The sequence below is a fragment of the Rutilus rutilus genome (assembly GCF_951802725.1).
Source record: "Rutilus rutilus genome assembly, chromosome: 11".
NCBI classification, from domain to species: Eukaryota; Metazoa; Chordata; class Actinopteri; order Cypriniformes; family Leuciscidae; genus Rutilus; species Rutilus rutilus.
Window position 1 is genome coordinate 4,649,991 of NC_140216.1, and position 19,411 is coordinate 4,669,401.

At 38.2% G+C, this 19,411-nt stretch overlaps 2 protein-coding genes across 5 annotated transcripts in view; one reads left to right on the forward strand and one right to left on the reverse strand.

Annotated features, from left to right (window-relative positions):
* slc25a13 (solute carrier family 25 member 13) overlaps window positions 1-4,825 on the forward strand; it is a 42,098-nt gene extending 37,273 nt beyond the window's left edge. For both annotated transcript variants that reach the window (XM_084423773.1, XM_084423774.1), the window contains 3 exons: window positions 578-736; window positions 2,041-2,131; window positions 3,906-4,825. In XM_084423773.1, coding sequence (XP_084279899.1) covers window positions 578-736; window positions 2,041-2,131; window positions 3,906-4,074 — 419 coding nt within the window. In that variant the 3' untranslated portion in view covers window positions 4,075-4,825. The remainder of the gene's footprint in view (window positions 1-577; window positions 737-2,040; window positions 2,132-3,905) is intronic.
* A 9-nt stretch (window positions 4,826-4,834) lies between these two features.
* dync1i1a (dynein cytoplasmic 1 intermediate chain 1a) overlaps window positions 4,835-19,411 on the reverse strand; it is a 68,295-nt gene continuing 53,718 nt past the window's right edge. For all 3 annotated transcript variants that reach the window (XM_084423777.1, XM_084423775.1, XM_084423776.1), the window contains 3 exons: window positions 14,595-14,735; window positions 9,832-9,957; window positions 4,835-7,183 (listed from right to left, as the gene is read on the reverse strand). In XM_084423777.1, the coding sequence (XP_084279903.1) occupies window positions 7,073-7,183; window positions 9,832-9,957; window positions 14,595-14,735 (378 nt within the window). In that variant the 3' untranslated portion in view covers window positions 4,835-7,072. The remainder of the gene's footprint in view (window positions 7,184-9,831; window positions 9,958-14,594; window positions 14,736-19,411) is intronic.

The following is a 19,411-nucleotide window of genomic DNA, read 5'->3' on the forward strand; positions in this document are numbered from 1 at the left end:
TCTTTGTGCTCCGGTGAAGGTTTGTCCGTCGAAACAGGTCAGCAGAGAGAAAGGCACGTAATTTTTCAGATGCAAGTATTTTATTTAGATGTTAAAATAAAGCTCTTGAACATGTGTTGGAGTTGGTGCGATGGCGGTGTGCATGCTCAGACTAAATGCTGTCACTGATTTAGGGTATGAAGAGCTGAATTGGTGCCACAGTGGCCTTTGTGCTGGACAGCGTGGGACAGGGCTTATGCCAGCCTCATTATTAAGCATTGTCTGGACCTGAAAATGAAAAAACGATGCATAGTGCTGAATAAATGGAGCTTTCCGCTTGAGATATTTATAATATTTGATAAAATACGCTTTCTGTATTTATTTGGTGGAACTAATTCATTGCACGCTGTGCATTAATCATAGATGGAGTCGCAGAGTTTACATACGCTAAGGTTTTAATCCTGGCCTGAAAAGTGAATTAAATTATATTCATGTGAATATATGAGTCAGATGTATTCAAAAACGATTGAAGTTGTTACTTAAATTTTCCAATGAATTCAAATCAGACTCTTCATTGACATGTGTGACTTTTCTTTAGGCATGCCTGCCGCATCCCTGGTGACCCCTGCTGATGTTATCAAGACCCGGTTACAAGTGGCTGCCCGTGCAGGCCAGACCACGTACAATGGACTCATTGACTGTTTCTGGAAGATTCTTCAGGAGGAGGGACCTCGTGCCTTCTGGAAAGGAGCTGGAGGTGTATCTCGCCAACTTACCTGAAACTAGTCATGCTAATGTTGTTGTTTTTTGCGCCAAAGGATTTTTCAGTTGACCTTATATAGTAAAGGTGCAGTATGTAATATTGACCGCTAGCGATTGGAGTGCGTTCTACAGTCCAAATTTAAAATATTTGAGAGTTGTTTCCCAGTACCCCGTGTATCGAAATACTATTGGCTAAATTGGCAGTAGGCGGGATCACACCGACCAAAACAAACACTCTGACCTGGAACACACACTCCGAGTAGAATAACTGGCTGTTACAATGTTTGTTGAACTTAGCTTGTTTCCTAAAACTCTGCAAACAGTATTTTTATGCTTTAGTACAGACAAAAAGCACCTTTAAAGGGTTAATTCAGCCAAAAATGAGAATTCCATCATCGTTTACATCTTTCCAAACCTGTACGAATTTCTTTTTCCAGTGGACCACAAAAAGTCTAGTCGGCAAATTCGCCCACCTGTCGTAGCTCTCAAATATCATTCAATTCAAATTCGGTGTGTCAGGATGCGTCAAAGTTGGTTTGACATCAATGATGAGACGTTTTTGACTTTTAACACATCTTGACCTGCCACATTTGAATTGAACGCAAGCCTAAATGTGATTTGAGACCTAAAGAAAGCTTTTCAGCACATAATGGCTTAAATTTAAGTCAGTGTCTCATCTAAAACTACGGTATGACTTCAGAAGATTTGAAAGATACTACACATGTCACATGGACAACATTTATTCCACTTTTATGATGGATAGACTCAGTTTCCTTTATGGAGCACACTGAACTTTCTGCATTTTTGGAATAAAATGGCTCCTTTTTTGTTTTTCACGGAAGAGTAAAAGTCATACAGGGGCAAAGAATTAAGAATAAACTGAATTCCTGAAAAAAATTAAATCTCTGAGTCTCTTCAGAAAATTTGGACTAAACCGCATATGGATTAGTTTTACGATCTCTTTATGAACTTTTTGAAGCGTCAAAGTGGTAGTTGCGTAGCTGTCAATGAAGGGACAGAAATCTCTCAGATTTCATCAAAAAGATCTTCATTTGTGTTCTGAAGATGAACGAAAGTCTTACGGGTTTGGAATGATTGAGGGTGAGTAATTAATGACAGAATTTTCATTTTTGGGTGAACTAACCCTTTAAGAAGACGCGAACAGACGGTTTTTGTGTTAATAATTGTGTGTATTAGCACTCCTACATGACCTAAAGCATTTTTAATAAATGTAGAATCTCTTCAGACTGCTTGCTGATGCTTCACATGAATGTAATTCTGTTTGTTTTTCCTGCTCAGCACGTGTGTTTCGCTCCTCGCCTCAGTTTGGAGTGACGCTGGTGACCTATGAGCTGCTGCAGAGGTGGTTTTACGTAGACTTCGGTGGACAGTAAGACTCTCGCACTTCTTAAAACTTTCTTTAGATTTCTTCCATTACAAAAGCTCTGGGGCACACAGTGTGAATTTGAAGAGCACTGAAATGTCAGATGCCCTGAAATTTCATTAATAGCTGTTTAGAGAGGGCTGGCTTTGTAGCAAAGACTCTCATTTCGACGGCCACTTTGTTACATCTGAGGCAGGGAGGCCCAATAATTGCTATACGAGAAAGCGTCGAATGCCTGGACTGAAAGCTGTTTGCGGCATCTTTATCTCTCCTGCTGAAGCGAAAAAACACCCTCGCTTTATGATTTAGAAAGGGTCAGCTGAGTCACTGAAGCCTGGAGGTGACATTTCTAGAAATGCTCTTCCATAGCCACATGGCTCCATGTGTCCAAGTGATTTGAGGTGGGGAGGATTGCTTCGACCGGAGTCTGTTCCAGTTCTGGACAGAATGACCTTATTTTCCCATGGAACATTGTGCTGTCCTGAAAGCCAGAAACCACAGGCACATATAAAAGAACATCGTATATATATATATATTGACCCACGTGTGGATTTGTTTTTATACCTGTTTATGTATTGATTCATGTGGCTCGGTGAGCACTTTATTAAACGCGTGCTGTCATATCGAAACGCGTGCTCTCAAGTTATGGAACACAAAATAAATGCCTTTTCTCGAAACTTTTCCATCCAGGGTACAGAGTGTATTTTAGGACAGCGTGAAATCATACGGAAATATCTGAAACATTTCTTTGAGTTGACATTATTTTATGTGAAAAGAAAACGTGAGGATGCACTAATACTGAAATTCTAGCTGATGCTTAATTACTTTCATGTTATGACTGTTACCTGATGACCAATAGTGCTATAAATATAATAAAATAATAACATTGTAATGTTCATTCTAATAGAGGAGAGACCCGTGGAATGCTTTTAAAGGGACAGTGGTCTCAAAGGGATAGGTCACCTAAAAAAGCATAATTATTCCAGTCTTCAGTGTCACATGATCCTTCAGAAATCATTCTAATATGATGATTTGATGCTCAAGAAACATTTCTGATTAGAGACATTTTTTTCAGGATTGTTTGATGAATAGAAAGTTCAAAAGAACAGCGTCAATTTGAAATATAAATCTTTTGTTACGTTATAAATGTCTTGATTAATGTGTCCTTGTTGAATGAAAGCATTCATTTATAAAAAGGAAAAAATCTTGCTAAACTTTTGACCTATAGTCAAATATACAGTTATTATACAATGGCATAATTTGACATAATCTGACCAAGATATGAAGATGTAATCAGAACCAAGTTATGCTAAAATAGAGAATCTGAGAAAATAGCACATGCATATACAGAATGAATAAAAAGATTCAAAAATTATTTTTCTTTATATCATATGTCTACATAAACACATTGACATTTTATTGCTTATGCCGACACTCAAATTCAAAAGAACTGTTTTTATATTCACGTCTGGTTTATGTGCTTCAACAGACTGACTGAGCTACTACACGATTATGATTTCATTCAAGCTAAAATGTTTAATCCTAAAATAGGATTTGTGTCCTAAATGGAAGTTTTTTTTTTTTTTAAAGGAAAGCAAGAAACCAGTTTTGGTCTATTCATTTATTTTGTGTTCCATAACTTGAGGGGAAAATATTCTTGTTTTCAGTATGCAGGCAGGCTGTTTATTCTTGTTTGACAGGACAGGACAGGGCAGAATGTGAAGTCTGCCTTTGCTCCTCCTCCTCATCCATCTTCTCTCTCGCTCTCTCCTCACCACAGAAAACCAGCTGGCGCAGAGCCTACTCCCAAGTCTCGGATCAGCCTCCCGGCGCCCAATCCCGACCACATCGGTGGCTTCAGGTTGGCCGTGGCCACGTTTGCTGGCATCGAGAGTAAATTTGGACTGCATCTACCACGATTCCGAGCGCCTGCCGCCCCCCACGCTTGAGGCGAACGCCTGCGCTATGGGGTGACGCTAACCCTACACTGGAACACACACACTTATGAATCTCATAAAACCTTCAGCAGATCCACTGGAAAGGATGTTTTATGTGATTATTAATGCATATTACAGCTTTAAAGTAGATGGGGATGATCTACCAAAGTTCTTCTTCAGTGGGATGGTCGTGTGACTTTAAATGTAAATCATTGTTCATTTGATTCTTTATTGTATTTTTATTTATTTACCTGAAAAATTACCTTTAACAAACTTCCAAAACTATTATGACCTTCCCAATCAATTCATGTAACTGATCAGTTATACTAAAGTTGATCCCCTTTTATTTAATGAACTCAAGGCACTTGATGCATATTGCAGAGTTTTGACAGTACAAGCATATCCAGTTGAAAAACTAAACTTTTTTTTTTTAATTATAGATGTCTAACTGTTTACATTTTCTTTTCTCCTTTTACCATAAAACTATGTAATCACATACTAACATTCATTTCATTACTGATGTGGACACTCACATTTGAATGTATTTGAATCGTGTTTTGGGGATATACAAGCAATGTTGATTTACAGTCCAAAGGTTTTTACAGATAATGTACTGTATGTTAGTACTGTAAAATTGAGGTGAAGACATTATATTGAGCTGTACAGTAGAGCTGATTGTATATATAGTGTGTAAAGACTGTGCCTTACTCTAAGTATGGCAGCAATAGATGCACTGATTGAAAGAAAGATTTATTAAAAGATCAAAACGAAACTGGTTTAGCATGTTTTATTTGTCAATACTCATTGTATTTAGCCACACACTTCTCACTTATGGTTTTCAATAACATAATTTCTAAAATGTGAAATCTTTTAGCAAGCACACAATACCTGTTTGCATTGCTATAACACTGATGAGAACGCCATTATTGTTGACAGTTAAACTTACATGACTTTGTCAATACTTCATGCAGGGAGCTCAGTACAAAAATATACACACACTGTTCAAGTATACTAAAAAATAACCACCAACCAACGTCGAAAATGCCTTCCTAGCAGCAGGTTATTTCAAATTCACATTTTCAAACATGTTATGGACTGATTTAGCAGTAAATGCTATCAAGGTAATGAGACGAAACATTAAAAAAAAAAAACACAATGAACTCTTACACAACAAAAACTGCACACAAGCTCACAGAAATAAAAACTATTTTACCACAAGCAACAATATTAAAGGGATCGTTCACCTAAATATGAAAACTGTCATTCACAGTATTCATTCACACCTGTATGACATTGTTGTGCAGAATAAGCAGCTCTTTTCCATAATAAAACTTCATTATTCACTTTCATTATTAGCCTATGGAATGACGGTCACCGTGATTTTGCCAAGTAAGACATGTTCCTGATCCTGGAACAACATTTTAGTACAAAAATGTAATCCCTTAGCCCTAAACCTAACATAACCCATAACTTATCCCGTAAATCAAAGGGAAATAATGGGTGAATAACACTGATGTAGAAGCACCTAACCCTGGTCTAAAGTCTAAACTTGACATAAACTGTAAACTTGTCCCTCAAATTTGACTGGTTGTTCGGAATGTTGTTCCAGGATCAACAAAGATGTTGATCCAGGAACATGTCGGACTTGATGAAATCACATTCACAATGGAAGGACGCAGTAAACGAAAGGGCGATTCGCAAGCTCGATTAAATTTTATTCCTTTTTGCTATCCATACGGGCATATTTCAGTTCAAATTCAGCGGTAGGCGAGTGGCGATGCTGAAAAGCGGTTTGAGAAACTTGATACTAGTAACCTTCTAACTTCATAAATTACGCATTACGCAAAATAGAAGTTAAAAATTTTTACTGAATTGGTTCAGCTAAACACAGCGGCACACAGCGCTATACAAATAACCCACATCGCCACGCTGCCTCTGAAAATAGACAAGAGTAAAAGATTGATCTTGGTATTTGAACAATTACCAGCAAATAATTGGAAAAACTATCTTTTTTATGCTACTCCCACCCCCAAACCCAATTAAAGGGATAGTTCACCCAATGTTGGTAACCAGACAGTTGATGGAAGCCATTGACTTCCATAGTAGAAAAAATGGGTGCCGTCAACTGTCTGGTTGCCAACATTCTTTAAAATATCTTATTTTGTGTTGATACAGATTTGAACTCATACAGATTTGGAACAACATGAGGGTGAGTAAATGAATGTTGTTAACATTTTTGGGTGATCTATCCCTTTAAGAACAAGCCCCGCCCCGCAGCCGATTCTAATTTCATCATCAGTCATGTTAATCACAGTGCACGTTGCCAACACAGCATTGAAACAAATATTAACCCTTAAAGTCACAATGAAATAAAATTGACAATCAAATTGACTTATTTTTATGGAATATTGGAGTATTTATTATAAATGATTTATCTGTGGACATCTTTTTTTTTTTTTTTTTTTCATGTGCCCTCGTAATCTTTAATTGAAATAACTTCTCGTAGCCACTATATCTTTCGTCTCTGAAGGCGTTTTCTGGCACGCGGAAGGAAGAACCCGTCACTCGCGTGAGATCACAACAACAGCAAATCAAAACCATCCAATCAATTCCGCTCTATATTTGTTCTTGTCTGAGAAGCCATTAAGAAGACTTTCACAACTCCTGTTTCATGCTGACTTTAACACTAACCTCACTATAACACTAGCAAATCCTGATAGATAGCATTACTGTTCGGCTTTGTGATCAGATCCACCAATGATATTCCTGAACTGAATCTGAAGTTTTCCTGACCAATGAAATCAGCTGCGAGGCAGGGTATGCGGTATTGCAGTAAATCATACAGTATTTTTACCCAGCCCTAGTAAACAATGCAACATTTTTCATTATTTGGATAAACGGTCCCTTTGGATAACCGGTAAACAGCACAGTACTAGTGGACATGCTAATTGTGTGTTACATCAGGCTCAGTCTGGGTTTGTGATGACGCTGATGACTGTTGGGTCCGTGTTTACGCGCTCAGTTCCCCAGGCCCCTCCTCCTCTCCATCCCCACGGTTGGCACGGATCTCCATCAGTGTGTGTCCGAAGTGGGTCCAGTCCTCACTGTGGGGCACGGCCAGCTGCAACAGATGAGGGTTTGAGAGATCCAGTGCCAAAAACACCCCCCCCCACATCTCCAAAACGCCACATCAAGAGCAAAGCTACGCATTACATGTGCTGTCACAGTGTGGGAGAGGAAAGAGATCAGCACACATTGTGATTCAGAGACAGAACAATAAAGCTGCTTGTTTGGCCTTTGAGTGCTGAATATTTATCGTGTCAGTTCTCAGGAAGGGGAAGATGGGGACTATGGGCCGGCTGGGTGACGGTGTGGGATCACTTTCTGCTGTCAGAGTCAGATATAGACGAGAACGGAAGGCTGCCTGCCGCCCATGCTTAGAGAGAGAGAGAGAGAGAGAGAGAGAGAGAGAGAGATCTACAGGGTTTAATTAAACAGGAATAGAGAGGTGGGAGGAGATGACAGCCACTTCCAAACCAAAGGCCAAATCAAGCTCTTTTATAGTACAGCAGGTGGTCTTAAGAAGCCTTCATCAATAAATGACCTTATAGCACTGGGATTTCATCACTGTATATGTTATATATGTTAAATATATATATGTTTTCATGGACATTTTGCGAACTGAAATAACCTTGCCTTGTCAAAAAAGATCTGATATTTTACTGAGCTTAAATGTGCTCTAACGATGTTGGGTGACGTCACTTCTTGTTGACGTTCGAAGTATTGTCAAACAAAACGGAGGCTAGCTCGACCCTCCCTCCTCCTCATCCCGTCCCCTCCCCCGATGTAAATACTTTGCGCGTTCCTTCTCCTTTTCCCTATTCTTTGCTATTTGTTCATCGGAACACCGTCCGTTGTTGGCCATATCAAAATTCAAGAGAATATAATTCTAACGTTAGTCGTTGCCGTTGTCTAGGACATCTCTCCTCTAGCTAACTTCTTCTCTCTCCTCCACTCCCCACACCCCCCTTCATGTGCACGCGCACTAACCCCCCAACCCCCACCCCCACATCATTCTTGTCGGTTATTGGCTGGAACACTGTTTGTTATGTTTCGTGGTCCAGGCTGGGCCAGTTTGTTTTTGTTGCCGTTTGTGAAGCCTGGGCTGTCTACAGAGACCGCGTTTATTTACAGTGTGTTCAGGGGACAGGCGGCTAGCGATAGTGAGGAGATGTTTGCTGTACGTGACAAAAAATGTTTCAGCCTAAAAAACGCGTGACATCACTTAGAGCACCTTTAACACTTAACACCATTATGGTCTGATGGGGCCCTTTCTATGATATCATTATAATCTTTCTATGATATACATTTTTTTTTTTCTGCAGGTTGGTTGGAGCACATGATTTTGATTTTGCAGACAAAAGTTATTTGAATATTAATAAGTAAAGCAGTTATTTTAAAATATATTTTTTTCAGTAACACTTTTCATTTGTTAACATTAGTTAACTGTAGTAGTTAACATGAACGAACACTAAACAATACTTCTACAGGACTTATTCATATTAATTAATGTTAATCTCAACATTTACTAATAAATTGTGGAAATCAAAAGTTGTATCTGTTAACATTAGTTGTGAACCAACATGAAAATGAACATTTTTATGAACTAACATTAACACAGGTTAATAAATGCTGTAATACATATTGCGCATTGTTAGTTAGTCAATGCATTAACTAATGTTATAATAATAAATGATGTTAAACAACTTAGGTTTTAATAAGATTTAAAGAGATGTCAAATTGGGCTTGTTTCTTCAAAAAAGAAACAAAACTAATTTTAAATCATAAATTCATTCTGGTCGGAAAAGAGTAAATCACTGAACTGCAGTAACAGAGTCAGGTCTGAAACATAATATGCAAAGCAACACCCTGAAATATCTGAACAGAATTCATAACGCGACTCTCTTTGCTTTGCCACAAGAGGCACTACAACAGACAGTCATAAAACTGTCTTCTTCTATGGTCCGCTAGAACTACAGCAAAGAAAGACTGTAAAGACAGGATATCTGTAGCCTTAAAAACCCCTCTGTTACAGGGGACGACCCGCGGTTGAAGAACAAAACCTTTTTAACTTCAAAATGACATCTGAACTTTACGCAATGCGACTCAAGCGGGGCGAAAACATGCGGTGGTGATCCAAAGCAAATATTGAACACAGTCTACTAAATATAACACAAAGGGACTTGGCAGTCGTCAGAAGTGGTGCTGTTCATGTTGGTGACGGCCTCTGCTGAACGGGCCCATGTCGAGGGCTTTTGGTAAATAAGCCCCCGTTCCACCGAAACCCTTCAACTTTCCTTCACTTCATTTTATTGATGACCCACCATTATCATCAGCCCAAGGAGCCCACATGCTCCACCGACGCACTCTCCAATTACCACAATACACTGCGCTAAGATTAGCACTGCCCCACACATGAGGAGAGGCCAAACCCGGAGCCCGAAAACAACATGGTGAACATGGGAGTCCTCGTGGTTTTGCTGCTCTGTGGCGGAGACTCATTCATGTGGAGACGGCCTTAAAATAAAAGATTCAAACAATAACAAGCTATCCGTTCAGAGAGGCTCGGTAAACATGCAGACCCAGCTCGGAGAGATTCAGTTTCACTTCCACTTTCATTCCGCATCCATGTTCGTGAAGCTCCTGTACGGGCTGAAAGAATCCTAATAATAACAGTAATTTCACACATTCTTTTCATTAGATTCATACCTCTCCGACGTCGTATATCCACACGCGGCCCTCGGAGTCTCCCACGGCGACCTCTTTGCCCCCGGCGGCCCATCGCACGCGGTTCAGAGCGGGGGAGCCCTCGATGGTCACGCTGGCACTGGGAACCTACACACACACACACACACACACACACACACACACCTCCAATCAAATACAGCGATATATCGAACACACAGTGTGTGAATGATGCTCTCTCACAGTTCTTAGGTATAATGTACCGCTCAAAAGTTTGATTTCAAAAGTCTCTTATGCTGCATTTATTTGACCCAAAATATTGTGCAATATTGTTACAATTTAAAAGAACTTTTTTTATTATAATGTATTTTAAAATGTAATTTATTCCTATGATCAAAGCTGGATTTTCAGCATCATTACTCCAGTCTTCAGTGTCACATGATCCTTCAGAAACATTTCTGACTATTATCAATGTTGAACACAGTTGTGCTGCTTATATTAAGACTTTTGTTCTTTTCAAGAGTCTTTAAAGAGTAGAAAGTTAAAAAGAACAGCATTTATGTGAAATAGAAATATTTTATTACATTATTAAAATTGCCCTCACTGTCACTTTTGATTGATTTAATGCTTCCTTGCTGAATCAAAGTAATAATTTCTTTAAAAAACAAAACAAAAATGAAACGTATTGACCCCAAACGTTCGACCGGTATATTATGTTTCACTGCCAAATGTATCAATTTGTAATCATATTTGGTGATCTGAAAACTTGACGGGTGTAATTTTGTAATTGTATAATGTAAATATTTACAGCTAACTGCCTACAAATTCAGGAAAACAAAACATAACTGAGTGCTACGAAACATTATCTTTTTAAAAAATATCACATATCTAAAAATGTAATTTACAAAATTCTAACTCTATAGCCTATTTATCCAAAATATTAATAAAAATGACACAAATGATACTTTGTATATTGTATAGCCCCTGATGTGCTCGCCTTTAAAACCCCAAAATATCAACCTGTTATTCTTGTAGAAAAATTTGACACCTCCAATTTCCAAATTCAAGGAAGAATAAAGATAAATACAATAAATTATAACAAGAGTATTATAAAATTGTCGAATTTCCCTTCGGAAACCGTGCCTTCAGTTTGTGCATTAACTCTTATTGGATATTATAACTCATCAAACATCAAATGATGTTGTTAGGATAGTCGAAGCTGAGCTCTAATAGGAAGAAGAGACGAATCCGCCGCTCTGCTGGAAAAGCTACGAGCGCTTTTAATGATTTCATAAATCATCGTGAATAGTTGCGCCGCACACATTAAAGCGATACACAGGCTCTGTTTGTGCGCGTGTGTGTGAGGTTGATTTCTGCCTATTACTTATGACAGTTAAGACTGGCCCGACACATGTTGTCAGCAAAGATGGGAGCTGTACGCTGGCTAATACAAAAGCTTCCTCGCTTCAGAACAGGCTAACCACAGCCTGAGAGCTATTAGCGAGCAGCTTCCTCCGAGAGTCAACTGCAAGGTTCAATTGGCTGCAAGCTTCTCTTCGCGTAAATTGGAAGCAGGCGAGCCCGCAGTCTGTTAATGGTGTTAAGGGTGAATTTCTTTATAAGTTGACAATGGAGAACTGTTGGCTGCTTTCTGGCACAAGATCTTTGGCTGTTTACGTATGTGTCGGTGTGTGCGTCAGCACTGGGGGCTCCTGGTGTTTTGGATAACACGCATTGTTCTTGAGGCAACACACACTCTTTCATTATCTCTCCTCAACAGACCAAACAAGCTGTTGACGCTGGAATAGGCAACAGGACAGAGAAGGGGCACAAGTTACATAGGTCAAGGTCAAAGGTTACTGATATGACACGAAAGGCCAAATTTACACATTTTTCAAAACTAATAGAACCATTACCATGTTTTTATTTATAGAAATGGACATCAATTCTTTGTAAATACCACATTACATAAATAAATAAATAAGAATGCACAATACACACTGCAAAAAAAGATTTTCTTACTCAGTATTTTTGTCTTGATTTCCAGTACCAATACTTAGCAATAGAATTGACATAAAATATTAAGTCCTGTTTAAAAAAAAAAAAAAAAAAAAACTTAATTCAAAGGGAAAACTAGATTATTTTTCTGACCCCATTGACCTTTAAAAAAAAAAAAAAAGTTTAAAGTTAAAAAGTCACTTTAAAGTCACAATTTTGTTTCTAAAGTAAATGTATCTTGACTTAAGAATGATTAGATATTGGTACTGGAAATCAAGACAAATATATGAGTAAGAAAATAATTGTTTCAACCTTAAAGCTTTATATATAGAACCTTTTAGGGGTTCCATCAAAGGATAATTTTATTGATTTTGTTTTAATTACTTTTTTTTGTTATTCATTTTTAAATTTTTATCAACTTTTATTAATTAAACAGCTTGTAAACATAATAACCGATTAAACATGATAGTATTATGCAATCATTTTCCCTTTTTGGCTCTTTAAAATCGAGTCACGAACTCTCGAGTTCTGTATAGAATCCCATTCAACCTTTTTTTTCCAAGAGTGTATATTGGTAGCATGTCGAATATCGGCCAACATTAGAGGAAAGCAGGGGAAATATCAAAAATTGGCTGATATTGACCAATATTTGATATTGCACTTACACTAATTCTGCTGACATCTAAAGTTAAGCTTTAAAAACACTATTAATTTATTAACACTGTTAAATGTAATCATTAGCAAAATAATTACACATTTTTCCCACATACATTATAATATTGTGAATTTTAGAATTTAGAGTTTTAATATTGGTTATTGGCCAGTAGGTTCAAATAATTATTGGCTTATCAGAATGAGCCAGAATTTCAATAGCGGTGCATCATGGTAATCATTCATTACCATGGTATATATCGAAGTACCGAAGTACAGTGGCCTAGTGGTTATAAAAGCAGATGTGGGATCGAATTCATCTCACGTTTCGTCCCCATTCGCCAAAGACTTTAAATCAACGTGAAATGGTGTTTGCAACCCATTTTACATTTGTATTTGACTATTTTACCGGAGTTAAACAGGATATTGAAAATAAAAATATATAAGATGGGATTGATTTTATATAATAAAATGCGACAGGAGCATGAAAAGTGGTTTCTATATGATAGCTGGATGGAAAAATAAGAGGGCTTGGTTAAAAAAGAAGGCAATTTTGTCAAATAAAAGATACAAATTTTCCAAGCATCATTCAGGGTCAGTTCTGATTTCAAGTTGACTTTACCATATATGATTTACAATCAGTGAGCTAGTTGTTGGTTACCTTCCACCAAACACACATGGAGAGAGAGAGAGAGAGATTGGGTGAGTGTGTAATTAAAGAGGGTGTGTATTCCTCAGTGGACAGAGCTCATCTGACAGGACAGATGTAACACTTCTGAGCCGTGGCCTCAGGGGCCGGCGTGGCCAACATTACGGACTGACGTATTGTGTGAACGGTCCATGTCGCAGTAAGTCAACTGTCACATATAACAACATCAGAACATGTGATGTGCAATGAGCCTCCATTATCAGTGATAAACGCTGCTGGATATGACAGGTAATATGACCTCATCATTCTACAGAGTCCGCAAACCAAAATCAGCATTTATGTCTTGTTTTTGCCTTGTTTTCATCTGATATATACATCCTTAGAAAAAGTCCTTATACAATTATTATTATGTACTTATACAATTATTATTATTTTTTGAAAATTTTATTTATTTTTTTAATGTTTTTTTAAATTTTTTTATTCAAAGGCAATTTTTTTGTTTACAGAGAATATATCTTGAATATTCTTTTTTTATATATATTTTTTAATAAAATGTTTTTTTTTCATATACTTATATTTTAATAGTTTATTTTCATATAATCAAATTAATTGTATATTAAAGTATACAGGGAACAAGATTAAAAGAAATTCCAGTGGAGTAAAATATTAATACATTTATATATATTTTCATAAAATATTAATACAATTAATTATATGAATCATATGTGGTGTGCATATAGTATATATATATATTTATCATATACAGTATGTCTTTAATATATTTCTACAATTCATATAATTATCATATAAATATTCTGCCAGGAACATCATATATAGAACATTTTAGGGATTCCCATCATGGGATCGTTTTATGGATTTAGTCTTAATTAATTAATTTAGTTTTATGAATGTTTCATGTTATGAATTAAGCAGCTTGAAAAAATACTTTATCACTAAAAAGAACTGAAATAACCTGTTAAGCATGAAAGTATTATGCAAGTATTTAAGATGTTTCTCCTTATCTAGAGCCTTTTTTGGCATAAAGTGTTCTTTAAAACCCTAGTTTTATAAAGAATCCCATACACACAATTTTTTCTTCCCGAGTAAATGTGTCTTGTTTTAGGAACATTTAGAAAAATATTGAAAAACATAAGTGATTGTCAGTGAAGGTCTTGAGGGACGGTGGCCCTAGAGGACCAGGTTAAACCGCTCGGCTGGGCCATTGCCCATGGGAACTCAATGACTCTGGAATGGTGGAGAGGGAGGAATCCGCACACATCGGAGTAATTAGCCTTCAGCTTGCAGACTATGTGTGTGTGGAAAGGAACGTCGCTGGATTGTTGTGCGAGCTGTTGGTGAGGAGCTGTCAGAAAGCTGATTTAAAGGCGGCCTGTGGGGAGACGCCCATACAGAAAGGAACTTGTTGTTGTTTTGATGCATCTTTTGGCCTGGCGTGATCTGGGGGACCAGACCGAGAGCGTTACCTCACCTCGGTGTCGTTGTTCAAGTTCCACAGATCCAGACGACCCATGCCGTCCACGGCGGCGAAGAGCGAGGGGTGCACGGGCGACCACATCACATCATAGACGTAGTCTGCGTTATCCTCGAACGAGTACAGCGGCTTGTTTTGCTGAGGGGGACACGACAGGAGAAAAAAAGAGGCGAAATAAACAGAGGGCAAACAGGACAAGCAAGAAGGTGGTGGGCTTGTGAGGGAACAGGAAGAGGGCGAGAGAGAGGCAGATTGAGAGAATGAGAGAGTGGCATAGGCAGTAGACAGAGTGGCGCTGCTGCAGCCCTGGGGCCTGTCTGGGATTGGGCTAATTAAAACCTTTGCACATTCAAGCAGTGTCATAAAAAAACACTAGATGAAAGTCTCTCCAAGGTGTACTGTAACCTAAGTGTAACAGCTGTCTGTGGCATAGAAGAAAAGAGAATAAAGGAGAGAGAGAGAGAGAGAGAGAGAGAGAGAGAGAGAGAGAGATGCATTCCGAACAGGTACGAGGGAGACAGCTGGGCGGACCACAGCTCGATAATGAACCTCAGAGAGACACGCTGAAGAATGTGACCTGACTCCAACACACACATGTGCAATCTGTTTCATTCTTTCAAAATAAACACAATCTGGTACAATGGTACAATCATAAAAAGTGTGGAAAATGATGAAGATAATTAAAAACATACACAAAACTTTAAATATGAATGAATGAATAACAAAGCTTTTTTTTTTTTTTTTGCGGATGCATTAAATTGATCAAAAGTGACAGTTAAGACATTTTTGGGGCCCTATTTTAACGATCTGAAACGCAAGTATCAAGCGCGAAACGCAAGTAACTTTGTGGGCGGATCTCGGGCGCCCGATGACGGCGGGCGCCCGACGCAAATCTAAAATGGGTTGGTCTGAAGTAGCTTCATTATTCATAGGTGTGGTTTGGGCGTAACGTGAAATAAACCAATCAGAGCGACATCTCACATTCCCTTTAAGAGCAGGCGTGCTTGTTCCATGGCGGATTGCTATTATAACGGCGGATTTGCCAGGCGCACACCAGGAGCGGTTCACAGCCGAGGAGACCGACGTTCTCGTCAGGGCCGTAAAACACAGAGAAGTGACATTGGGGATGGAGAAACCCACCCAAATTAGCTTCGGTTAAACAGGCGTATGATAATTTGGGTAAATGTGTAAGCTAGATTTATGCCTATTTTTCACATCTTCATGGACACAACAATGATTTCCCTCGTGTGTTAATATTTTTCCTTGTAATAATGTATGATTTGCAAAAATGAAAACTGCTGCTTCTGTGTAGATGAGATAATCAAAGTGCATGCACGTTGTGCACATGCTACATTGATTATGGCCAAGCATGCGCCCTTAAAATAGCATATGAATAACATGCGCAACGCGCCACTGACTTTAGACTAGGTTTTTCCTGTTCTGTGGCGGAATTGTTTTCTAAACCTGCAAAATAGCATCAGGGAACGTTTGCGCCGGAACACACGCTGAACCGCCCCCGGGAGCGCAAGTTCATTTCCTAATTTACTGGCGTGCGTCTGTGGAGGGAAAAGTCCGCTGTGCGCGGGTGCAAAATAGGAATGATACATGCGTCGGTGTACAAAGTCAATTGCGCTGGGTGCAAGATAGGGCCCTTTATGTTACAAAAGTTTTCTATTTCAAATAAATGCTGTTTATTTTCTATTCATCAAAGAATCCTGAAAATAGTAAGCTGTTTGATAAGATATTGATCATATTATGATGTTTCTTAAGCAGCAAATCATATTAGAATGATTTCTGAAGGATCATGTGACACTGAAGACTGGAGTAATGATGCTGAAAATTCTGATTTGATCACAGGAATAAGTTACATTTTAAAGTATATTCAAATAAAAAAAACAGTTATTTTATATTGTAATAATATTTCATAATATTAATGTTTTTCACCAGCATTGGTGAACATAAAAGACTTTAAAAAAAGAAACTTTTGATCATTAGTGCAAATGACCACCAATAGTACAGCAGCCGTAAAATCACACTATTAATATACTTTTTCTGAAGTATATAACAGTAAAAAAGTAGATTTTTATTTTTATTAAATATTGACCGAACACAATTTGAGTGAAAACAACCAATTCTTCAACGGTTACAGAAAAATGCTGAGCTTGTCATTGCATGCAATGCATGCCGACAAAAACATATATAGCATAGAGAGCATATTTCATTTGATGCAAATAAAACTAAGGCTTTGAGGAAACCCATGCAAAAATCCAGTATGAAATGAATGGTGGTTTCCATTTCACATTGAGTATGTCATATGCCGCTATGGTAATTTTGTTATTTACTTATGTTATGATCAAACCAGTAGAGGTCCAATTAGAAGTTTAACTACGCTCAACAGTCGATCTGATCCACAGGATCCACGGCCACAAATCCAAATCCTGAAGGCGCCAGTGCAGATTCTGCGCTCCCCGAGGACCACAGATCAGTTTGCAGAGCATTTTTTTCCCTCTAACAGAGCGTGATGTGCGCACTCCTCAGACTCTCATTCAGTCGATGACCTCTCTGATGCCTCTGTAGAGATCTAGTGATGGGGTTTAGTACTTGTACTCACTGTAAATGGTGCATATTCGTGTCACCACCATCCCAGACCTGGATGAGGGCCGCCATGCAGATCGAAAAGTCATCAAGGGCTCGCCATGGGCACTTAAGGACACAAATTAGGGCACAAGGAGGGTTTTCCGAGCAGTCTTTGGCAGAAAACACACCAATGGTTTTTCCTTAAACACTATTAGAAGAAAAGGTTCTATGTAGAACCTTAAAAGGTTTTGTCAGATGCTTCATAGGACATTTTAAGAGTTCCAGTCATGGGTTAATTTTATGGATTTAGTTTAAAAGCAGAGGGTCTGTTCTTTCTTTTGATATATTGCATGCTCAGATATTCATATAACAAAATATTCCGAATATTATATTCCAATATTGTGTCTTGCAACTTTAAAAAAAACATGAAATATTCCATTTTTATAACATAAAATGACAAACAGTCGTCAGTGTCTAAAAATAGGAAGCCATGTGTCATTTGAAATTGGCATTATTGCATGTGACTGAGAATGTGTGGAGGCTCGGATCCAAGCTAAGGTGTGCTCAACAACCACACACAGGAGAAAGAGACAGGCCTGCATTCCTGCGGCTCTCCTCAAAGGGGATGGAATTCCCCCGTCCCCAAAAAATAACACATGCACATCCATAACATCCCAGGAATGTTTTAATATCTGTCAGAATGCACAAAGTGTAAGATTTGTAGAGAAAATGCATGGAGCATAAGTTAGAGAGACAGGACGGTATGTTGTGGTTTCGGGAAGCTCGGCACTTTACGTACGCTTGTGCACGTAGATAGCGACGAGTGTGAGAACGTGATACGTATACTGTAGCTCTCATTCATGAAGCTCAGCTGTATTAACCCTCGCAGGGCCTGAGGCAGTAGATGTGCCGCTTTCCCTGTTAAATGACCCGTGTCCTCCATCTACTTCAGCTTGTTTGGCCTTTTCTGCTTTTTAACTCCTCGTTAACTCGTTTTAAAGGGACGGTTCTCACAAAATGTACACTGTGTTTGTGGTCGGTAAGATTTTTAAATGTTTTTTGTTAATATATTTTAAAATGTAATGTATTCCTGTGATCGAAGCTGAATGTTCAGCATCATTACTCCAGTCGTCAGTGTCACATGATCCTTCAGAAATCATTCTAATATGATGATTTGCTGCTTAAGAAACATTTCTGAATATTATCAATGTTGAAAACAGTTAATAATTTTGTGGAAACCAAGATTTATTTTCAGGATTCTTTGATGAACAGCGTTTATTTGAATGAGAAATCTTTTGTAACAAGAAATTCTGTCATCATTTACACATCATACTGTTGTCCAGAACCTGTAAATTACTTCATGTTTGGTCTGTTTCTCACACAAATCTGTATTCTGACTTTAAATATAACAAACAAGACATTCAGAGCACTTTTATAGCCCTTTTTAAAGCTCGAAAGCTTCAGTCCCAATTATTGTAATTGCACTGGAAAAGACCAAAACATTTTTTACATTTCCCAATTTGTGTTCCACACAGAAATGAAAGTCATACAGGTTTGGAAGTATGAGTATGAGCATTTTCATTTTTGGACAAACTATTCCCTTTACTGCTACTTATACTTTCAATTCCAACCAGGGTTGTGTCATTGATATCTCTTCATCAAGCTATTCCACTTTTCTTTTTTGTTATTATTTGTGCCTCTCTCCTCCCCTAACATTCCTCCTACATCCATCTTTTATTCATACTTGGCCTTCAAGCTTCCCTCACTCTGTGGTTAATGTGATCTGAGCCAGTATCTCCAGACACAGATTGCAGTATCTGTGAGCACAACCATGTCCATACGTCTCCCACCCCAGCCCGCTCTTGCTCAATCTCTTTGGTCCATGTGGTTTGAACCCCAATCAAGAGACTCAATCATTCATTTCTGAACTTGCAGATTAAGCTCAAGGCAAAAAGCCACTGTCCAGTGGTCTCGAAGCTTTGGACACAGAACGGATTTACTTGTATGTACGAGACACCGCCAAGATACTGTCCTCGTGAACAAAGCAGGGCTTAAAATGCACTTTATAAAAGCCTGCATTAATGTTGAATTAGCCTGGTTAGTACGTTAAATATTAGGGTTTCATACACAAAAAATGCATTTAATAAATAAATATGGTCACACTTTAGATTAGGGTCCAATTCTCAGTATCAACTAACTATTAACTATGACTTTTGCCTCAATAAACTCCTAATTGC